Consider the following 10,000-nt stretch of genomic DNA (forward strand, 5'->3'; position numbering starts at 1 on the left):
CTCCAGGTTACTCGTGGTTACTCGTACAATCTTCGAGAATACCTAGCTTAATCCTAAGCAATAGCTTCGAAGTACACGAGGTGTACTCCTTGAAGATATATTATTCATGGTTTTGTTAGCTTTGCTTCGGATTGAACGAAAAATTTAATAACTTTCTTTCATAGACGAATGCGTGACAATGTCACGCTAGTCTTTCAAACGACGAACTGCTTGGTATTAACCAGTCAGAATATCAACTTGATACTTTGTGCGTTGTCCCTTGTTTGCAATGATTAAATCCATTCTATGGCTCATACTATTGATGGTTCTATCGATTACTTTCTTATCTAAACCTTGTATAGCTGTCTGCACTCTTTGGCAAAACTCATCGAACGTTTCGAATATTATGTCAAAAAATTAGACTTTTTACGTGGAATGCCGAAGGCATCCACGTCTTAGAACCGGGCTGGTGTCTTTTTTTTGTTGGTAGTCACAAATGTGCATATCCCACGGATATTGAATTAATCTCCTATCGGGTGGACTGATTTATATTCCCTACGGTATTTCCAAACTTCCCTACCCCGAGGAGAATTCCTATACTTCCCAAGCCATCACGATTTTTCTCTGCTAGCGCGTTAGACCACTCGGCCACCGTGACACACTTTCGTTAGATTGGAATCTTTCCGCCCGCCATGATTGTTTCAGTATTAAACTATTCGATAAAGTGGATAGATGCTTTTTCTTTGAGAAAGGCAAGCTTTAAAGGTAAGGAGAATTTTCTACGTTATTTCTAGATCTTGCTTCGTACTTGTGTGTTCCACTGTGAACATTATTATTTTGCATACAACGAATACTTCATTAGAAGCATTTTGCATAGAACGAATACGTACTCCAATATTTCTTGGGAACCAGTTTGTTCGCCGTTTTGACGTAGAAAGAAAATAAGAAAATAGCTTTCAACGGCCAAACAAGATAAAAAATGAAATCAAGTTTTAAAAAAACGAATTAGCTATCGCCGTCACGGGGACTTCGCAGCCGTCCCCCATCCAAGTACTAACCTCATTCGGAGGAGCTTAACTTCAGCTGACACTTGGACTAGCATCAACGATTGTGATCTTTATGTTAAATTCGCACATAGATCTTGTCGAACTTTATAACACTTGAAAGAAAAAAAAAACGCACTAACAAAAACCAGGTGTTATGCCGTCATTTTGTCACAGATGCATCCTTTGTTTCGTGAGTTGTCAGTAAACACGCAAGGTATAACTTGATCACAGGCGGCCGCTAAAATCGATGTCACTTTCGATTTTGCGATTTTACTTGTATGACCAAAAGTACGATAGAAAAATTGAACTGTGATGGAACGTAACAAAAATCTCCCGAAATGTTTTTCGCTGATGGCAAATTGTTTTATTCTCGATCAACACTTCCTAAAAGTTCCTTCTGCTCTCCTTAAAAACTACATATATAGAGGATATTACACGGTGGCGAGAAGATATGAATTTTATGTTCGAGTGGCAAGAACAATATCTCACGAGTGAGCGAGTGTTCTTACTTTTTCGTCAATATTTGTTTTGCATAAAGCAGGCTAGCAAAATCTGTACCTTGCTTTGTTCGCATTTTTGAGCGTTAAAATAGAATTTTTGGGCGTATGTTCCTGACAGCAAAAGTCGCATATTTTAACGTCCCCCATCCAGATACTAACCCCGCTGGAAAGGGGAAAAAAAAACTTTAGTAACATTGGTCTTGGAAAGGTGTCAGAAGCTCAGAGTACACGCTTAAGCTTGTGGTGAAAAAGAAGTTGTAAATGATCAACATATCGGCTTTGAAGCCAAATGTTTCTCGATTTCCTGTTATTTTCTTCAATCGTTCTGGGCTTAGTATTTTACTGAACCACATGTCTTCTTAGAGGGTATATAGCAAAGATGTCTACCATGGCACCGTCATGATTTACGATACCAAACAATGTCGTGTACTATTAGAGCTACATATTGTGCAAGGACTTGAATCTCCTGGAAAAAACAAAACGCAGCTCAGTTGACAGTTATGGAAAAAAACACTGTCAAGTTACTGTACTACCACACGCAATGCGTTCTTACTTTAAAAAATATCCCGTATCTCCTCAATTCTACCCCCCCCCCCCCACCTCCAGACTAAAAATCCCGTATCCCCACAATTTTTTTACCTAATTATCCCGTATTCTGATCGCTTCTCGGGCTTTTGCCTAAGATTAGTTTCTTGGCCAAGGACTACGGTCAAGTACTATTGTACAACGTACGGTACTTTTTCAGTGCCGTAAGGGGCAGGCACAGAACAGTTTCGGCTGTTTGTCTGTTCTCTCGAAAACGATGACAAGGGTTTTTTGGGTTTTTTGTTCAGCTCGAGTGTAGAATCAGGACGAACTGTTGTAGTTTCTGATAACTATTTACTACTTGTAGCTTTTGTTGAATTTTGAATCGATGATAGAGAGAGTTTTGGCGATCTCAATCCGGATTGGTACTACTGGATTTAAGGATTTTTCTTAACGAGATTTCAAGTTATTGTGGAACGTTTGGTACCAAGTTACTGAAATCAAGATTATGGAATTGTAAAATTAGAACTTTGGACTGAACTATACAACACGCAATTACGGAATTTTTGAGCATTGAGAGAAATAGAGCACGGATGTTGTCTTCTTGTCTTCGCCACGGCAAATTTATACAGTTTGCAAGGAACTAAACCAGGATTACAGAACCAGACGTCGATTACAGGGCCCGGTTGTTCGAAAGCCAATTACCTTAATCCAGGGTTAGCGTAAACTTTTGTTTCATGTTTTCAACTTTTTGGTCACAGTTTTCTTTGCTTATTTTTGTTTTTCAAGATTGACTTCTTCTAATGTAAAGTTTTTCTGAATATCAGCCTTGAACAGCATTTGGGAGTAGAGGATAAAACTCGTTTTAAAACCCAGTTTCTGAACAACTGGCCCAGGATGATAAGTTGTTGAACTGTGATTTGTAATAAGTTTTTCGGATGATTTAAGGCTGATCCTGTAATTTTTGGATGAAAGGAGTTAACGAAGCAAGTAAAACTGTAGGATTTAAATAAAGTCTCCTTCCAAAAAATAAATAAATAAAAGATCCCGTATCCTGATAACCTGCTAATAGGGCTTCGTTGTTTGCATTTGCAAATTTAGTAACATTAGTAATGAGTTTTTACAACAAAAAACTTTAAGTTATATTACAGATGTATCTTTCTAGTAATCTTTCGCCATTTTCCGAAGTCTACCTGTACTTGAAGTTCACTGTAACTGGACAATTTGTGTTAACTGTTTGCGCATTCCACGGATACGCCCTTGTAGGCGTCTTGTTTAAAGAGAGATTTTACATCCTAGCGAACTATTTGCTTCCCGAAAGCTAACCTCTAAGTGCCAAAACTTGTAAAAATAACCCTTCTGTTAACTCAATTAAGCACTCTAGTTTGGGAATCTTTTTGGTGAAGTTATAGTATTTTGATATTCTTTCAACATTACCCAGAAAAGTCTTAGGAACACATTATTTTCGAGAAATTCTCCGTTCAGTACCCCTGCGTTCTGTTTAAAACTACAATAAGTGCCAAAAGGGTTGACAGTTTCCCCTTTTAAGGAATCTGGGACAAAGCCCTCCCCTAAATTCTTTCCGTCTAACCCCCTCCCCCTCCCCCTCCCCCTCCCCCTCCCCCTCCCCCTCCCCCTCCCCCATATCGCCATCTCTTCCTTTTTCTGTTACCAACATTGAAGTGTGTGTGTGTGTGTGTGTGTGCGTGTGAAGAAGGCTGGAAATCCAACAATGTAGTCACTAGCCAGTAGCAGTGAACTACTACTGCCTGATCCTTTTAAATGAAAAAGATATGTGCCGTGAGTGGGAATCGACCCTGGGTCCCCCTGGTTACTAGTCGGGTGTGCTAACCACTGCACCATCACGACAACCGACAACCTATGAAGGAAGGTGAACGGGGACCATTTTCCCCGAAACTTCGTGTACGTATTAAAGACAACAACAGCTCACCACATGGTAATTTTTATCAATTTTTATTTCCATTTTCTAGCAAATTTTCAGACCTAAACTTCGCCTCATATGTTCTCTATATTTACCTATGTGGCACACACAGTGAGCCTGGGTCACCTGTGTCCACAGTTGAATCCGATAATGCACTAGTCAGTGGAAAGCCCCGCACCCCCATATTCGGGGAATAGCGGCACATTAGACCAGGCCTGCCTTCTAAATGAAGCAAATTCCCCGTTAAGCAGGGCAATTTCGTACGTCAAAACCAAACTTTTCTCCCCCGCACCGGGGGACAATACAGTACTTCCAAAATCATAAAGCACAATGTTGACCAAAATTAACATATTTCAAGAATTTTTACCTCAAATTAAACTTTGACAAACATGAAAATCAACAATGCAGTCCATTTCTCATAAAGCCCAAAACAATCTACCTTGAGTTACAGATTTGGCGTTCCAAACTTTACAATCTCTCCAAAAACAGTAATATTAATCACTGGGTTTACGACAGCCTTGAAGATGGCAATAAAATATAACATTTTCCTTGGTGTCAAAACGATTAAAATAGCAACGACAATAGTCCAAACTGTAATGTATTGGGACCGCTAAGCATGTTGGGATAGGAAAAACCATGTGCTTTTGATAGCGGCGGCCATGTTACGTTTGCAATGAAATTGGTTGAGTTAAATCTGTTTGTTTGGATACTTTATTACTCTCGGGAACACTACACAAACATGCATTTGACGTGCAACTCAATCTGACAATATTCCAGTTTTTTCCCTTCTGGATCGGTTCACTATCACAACAATTCTCAAAGAGCTATACAAATTTCACTAAGGAAATGGCTTATTACCAAAATTTTATGGCCTCATAATCCAGCTACATTTTACAAATAACCAAGAGATTACCAAGGTAAGAGAGTAAATTCCCCATATGGAGCGTTTTCACTCACGTGACCAGCAGCCATATTGGATTACTGAAACAAAAGAAAGTATTTGCATTTAAATAGAGTTCAAATCCCAGAGGATTAACTTGATGCACCATCATGGTCGCCATTCCTTTGTTTTGGAACACCAACATGGTCGCCGTGACGTCATGTGAAAATGCTTTATAGGCCTTATACCCAAGGTAATCCCTTAGGTAATCCCTCTTAAGTTATTTTTAGACTTGGTGCCCAGTTCTTCCGAGGATGTTACTCGCGCGATGCTTGAACTGCCCAAGCGATTTTCTCGAAACTACCTGAGAAAAATGGCGGCTAACTTAGTGAAAAGTCGTTCTTTTGATTTTCAAAAGATGCTTCGTAGTAGAGATGTTTTCTGCACTCTCAGCTGTCTTTTGTTCGGCTGGGCCTTCGTTTGCTTAGCGCTCTTTGGCTGTTCATTATTTTGGCTTTGGTTGTCCAAAACATAAACAAATCCTCCTCGAAAACATCCATGCAACACGCGAGTAACACCCGTGGAGGAACTGGGGACCATGTCTAAAAATAACTTAAGCGGTAAATTACCTTTGGTAGAAAGCCTATATGGGGGATTCTCTCTCTTACCTCGATAATCTCTTGAAATAACCCTTGATCGGTAACACATTTTCAAACTACTCTGAAAACGATAGGAAAGAAAATAAAACATCTAGTGAATTACAGTACACCAAGAGACTATCAGGTGAGAGAACACATCCCCGTGCCCTATGATAATCTTTTTCAATCTATTTTAAGCTTTGAGCTAAAATTAGATTGAAAAAGATTATCATGGGAAGAGGCGCATGTATGGGGCATGTGTTCTCTCACCTCATAGTCTCTTGAGTACACCTTTGACTGTAAGAGTCCTCGGTAGGAAATTGCATGTCCCACTATTACGCAGACCGTGGTAACGTAGAAACTCAAAAAGCCGAAAACCATCGGAGGTAACATTTACAAGGTTTATCTCACAAAATCATAAAGTAATGTCACTGTCAGCGTCTACGCGTAAGTTCGCTTTGTATTCCAATGGAAATGCTTAGACAAAAGGTCAACGCTAGAAATAAATCGCTAATCAAGCATGACTATAATCTTTGTCTAATTCCACTACAAGAAATGATAATATTTACATATTGAACACAGAATTTAACTGAGAGCCCATTACAAACATGAAAAGAATGGATTTTCACTTGACTGAGCCGTCATTTTGAGACCGTATGCTTTCCCAGTGATCTTTGCGTGCCTATTCAAGTTGGCGTCAAAAAACAAATCCCCGTCTGAGCCAAATGCTGTCGAAAACCCCGCATACCGAGGCAAAAGTGACAGTCCAAAACCGCCGAAATCCCCCGCTAATGCCTCGCATTCCCCGGGTATGGGGGTGCGGGGCTTTCCACTGACTCCTGCATAACACGGATTCAAAAATTTTCCTTTCATGTTTCCAAAATCAGCTTTACGTTTCTTTTTCGATTTACGTTGTCCTACTACGCTCACTTCCTTGAAGTCACGTTCGTCCACTAAATGTATATACGCGTTTTTCTCAACATCCTCCGCCATTTTTGTTTGATGGTAAATCGCAAACGACGTGAATCCTGGCGTGGGAATTCGCTTAGCGGTCAACATTGGCAAAAATGAGGACATGTGATTGGCTATCAGTTAACCCTCGTGGGAATATCGGATCTCACAGGAGATCTAAAAATACCCTAAGAGGGATAACAATGGGAATAGGGCCAATATGAGGGATTACTTCTCTTACCTTTATAATCTCTTTACACTGGGCAAATTGTCCCTGCGACTTGTCGCCTAGTGTGTCCCGCCCTTAATGATTTACAATACCAAAACAATATTAGAGCTACATATTACGCAAGGACAACTTGAATCTCCTGAAAAACAAAACGCAGCTCAGTTGACAGTCATGAAAAAAACGCTATTTTTAAAAATATCCCATATCTCCTCAGTCCCCAGTCCCCAGTCCCCCTCCTCCCAAATATCCCGTATCTCTACAATTTCTTTACCTAAATATCCTGTATCCTGATTGCTTCTCGGTCAAGGGCTACGGTCAAGTTCCATTGTACTACGGTAATTTTTTCAGGGCCGTATGAGGCAGGCACAGAACAGTTTCGGCTGTGTATGTTTTCTCGAGAAGCGATCATTAGGGTTTTTTGGTTTCGTGTTTGATAGTTTTTTGTTCAGCTCGAGTGTATAATCATGACGAACTTTTGTAGTTTCTGAGAACTATTTACTACTTGTAGCTTTTGTTGAGTTTTGAATCGATGAGAGAGAAAGTTTTGGCGATTTGAACCCGGACTGGACTAGATTTCAAGTTATTGTGGAACGTTTGGTACCTAGTCACTCCAATAATGAAATCAAGGTTATGGAATTGTGAAATTAAAACTTTGGACTGCGCTATGGAACACGCAACTACGGGATTTTAGATTTTTGAGCACTGAGAGAAATTGAGTACAGATGTTGTCTTTTTGTCTCCGCCACGGCAGATTTAAACCGTTTTCAAGGAACATGTCTTTTTGTCTCCGCCACGGCAGATTTAAACAGTTTCCAAGGAACTAAACCAAATTAAGGAACCGGACTTCGAATAAAAAATTGTCAAGTACTTGTGAAGAATTTAAATTTCGTGGCTGGATAAGTTGTTGAACTGTGATTTGTAATAAATTTTTTGGATGATTTAGAACTGATATTGTAATTTTTGGATGAGTGGAATGCAGGAAGAGAGTAAAATTGTGGGATTTGAATAAAGTCTCTTTCGAAAAAAATAAAAAATAAAAATCCCGTTTCCTGATAACCCCTAATAGGGCTTAGTTGCTTGCATTTGCAAATTTAGTAACATTAATAATAAGAGTTTTACAACAAACAACTCGCGATTTTCCGAAGTTTACCTGTAGTTGAAGTTCACTGTAACTGGACAATTTGTTAACTGTTTGTGCATCCCACTGATACCCCCTTTTGGTTGTTATGTTGTTAGTTATGTTGCGCGCTACTGTGACGTCATCAACAAATAGAGAAAATGGCTATTATTACATCCTAATTAACGTTCATTACTTCCAGCTAGTGTTTAAAAACAGTATAAAGTCGAATCATTTATGTTTCTAACATTGTCACGCAGTCTTTTGCTTACCGGTAATACTGTATTCTCTAGTTCAGACAATAAGGGTCGATAGGTAGGAGACACTTTCCCCTTTTAAGGAATCTCGGAGAAATCCCTCCCCCAAAGTCTTTCCATCTAACTCCTTCCCCCTCCCCCTCCCCCCCTAACAATGTTGTTTTCTCATCGCCAACTCTTCCTTTTTCCGTTACCAACATTGAAGGGGGGAGGCGGTGGGAGAGGGGGCAGTGCAAGTGGAAAATGTAAAGTTAAGGTGTTTTCCTCCTAATTGTGGTCTTCCCAGTTCAGTATCTCAACTACTTTTGTCGCTTATTGTAGTCTTCTGTTTTTAAAGTACCTGGTTAACTTTGCAGTGAAGTTATAAATCCCTTCAACCAAAATTTAGCTTCCAGATTCTGATTTTTTATTTATTTGTTTAAAGTTGTTAATTTTTTTTTTATTATTTACTTTGTAAGCAGCTGATATAGTTAAAGAAGAACAAGTTGGTGAAAGACGCCGCAGGAACTCGGATTCATTTCTCTTTCTCAAATCAAAGGAAAGCGACATGACAAAGATGAAATTAGAGCAGTCAGAAAACAAGGGGAATTTTCAAAGGCAATTGTTTCAACAGGAAGTTAAAGAACTTCAGATGTTGACTAAGCAGACGGAGGAAGGAGGTGAGAAAGCTCACTTTGTAACAACCGATCGTCTACCTTAAATTATCGATTATCGTTAATTCGTAATTTGCTCTGAGTTTACTGTTATCTAATCTAAAAGACTGAAATAGCGGAGCTCAGGGGCTCGAAGCGCGCCAACGGAGCACCAAGGGTAAGAGTTTTTGGAAAATCTATCGATGCGAGAAATTTGGTTATGACGTCAGCGCACGCCCGTCCAACCGCCCGGACACACTGTCGGGATGGAGGTGGGGAGGTAAGACAGCCTTTGGGGACGGGAGCGTTCGGGCAACATGGCGGCCGTTCACAGCGTACATCTTTGATATTGGACATCCATGTTATGGTCAATTGACACCTGTCAGCACAAGGTATCTGCTGACCAGTATCACTTCACCATATCGCGAGCTCAAGTTTAGAGATCATCGAGGTAAGCAGGTTTTTTTAAAGTTGTCTGCTGGCCAGGTACTGTCTTTTTTGTTTTTTTTTTCGATTGCATCGCAGACTTAAGCCAGGTCAACTTCTTGTAATCAGGGGCCCTTTGTATCTCAAGGACGGAGAGAATTTAGTCGTCGAATTTCACAGACATGTTTCTTTTAGTTCGCACGAAAACATGTTAAAAGATCGGCTTTCCAAAACAAGCGGTTTGTTTTTTTTTTTGTCGCTTTTGTGAAGTGTAGCCCTAAGTTTTATTCTATTGCAGCTACTTTTCACTTCTGCTGACCTAGAATGAAAAGTATTATAACAATTTATTATTTATTTGTGTACAGTGGTGGCCATACAGCAAACCCGTGTACATTACCATACTGTTCCAAACTCTTCTTAAAGTGTAAAAAGAAAACACCAATTAGCCAATGCTAAAAATTCTCAGTCCAAAATCATGAAGACGCAGTCCAATGTTATGCACACAACATCACCAAATCCAACAAAAAAAGCGTGCAACACCCTTCACAAATTCATACATTCGATTTTTTAAGATATTATATTTTAAATTTTGCTTTTTGTGCAATTCTTAATTGGCAACAGTTGAACTGCTGTACTTCATTTGAAATTTAGGAGTTCATACTACCCTACAGTAAAGGTGTGTTGTTTTTAGTGTTTGCAAATAACCTTAATTAATTCTAATTATATAATTCGGTTTGTACACAAAACAAAACAAATAAATTGAAGTGGTCGATCTTCATTCAGTATTCCAAAGAAATCTCACCTTAAATATCCTAACATTCCTCGATAATATTTAGTAAAAGTAGAGTCTGATCGCTGCTGTGCTGAATGTTTCCGTG

At 39.4% G+C, this 10,000-nt stretch overlaps 1 protein-coding gene across 1 annotated transcript in view; it reads left to right on the forward strand.

Annotated features, from left to right (window-relative positions):
- Nucleotides 1–10,000, forward strand: part of LOC137992512 (uncharacterized) — a 106,061-nt gene that overhangs the window by 31,046 nt on the left and 65,015 nt on the right. Inside the window, exon 5 of the mRNA XM_068837882.1 lies at nt 8,526–8,723. Coding sequence (XP_068693983.1) covers nt 8,526–8,723 — 198 coding nt within the window. The remainder of the gene's footprint in view (nt 1–8,525; nt 8,724–10,000) is intronic.

Source organism: Montipora foliosa, chromosome 2 (genome assembly GCF_036669935.1).
Source record: "Montipora foliosa isolate CH-2021 chromosome 2, ASM3666993v2, whole genome shotgun sequence".
In the NCBI taxonomy this organism is placed as follows: domain Eukaryota; kingdom Metazoa; phylum Cnidaria; class Anthozoa; order Scleractinia; family Acroporidae; genus Montipora; species Montipora foliosa.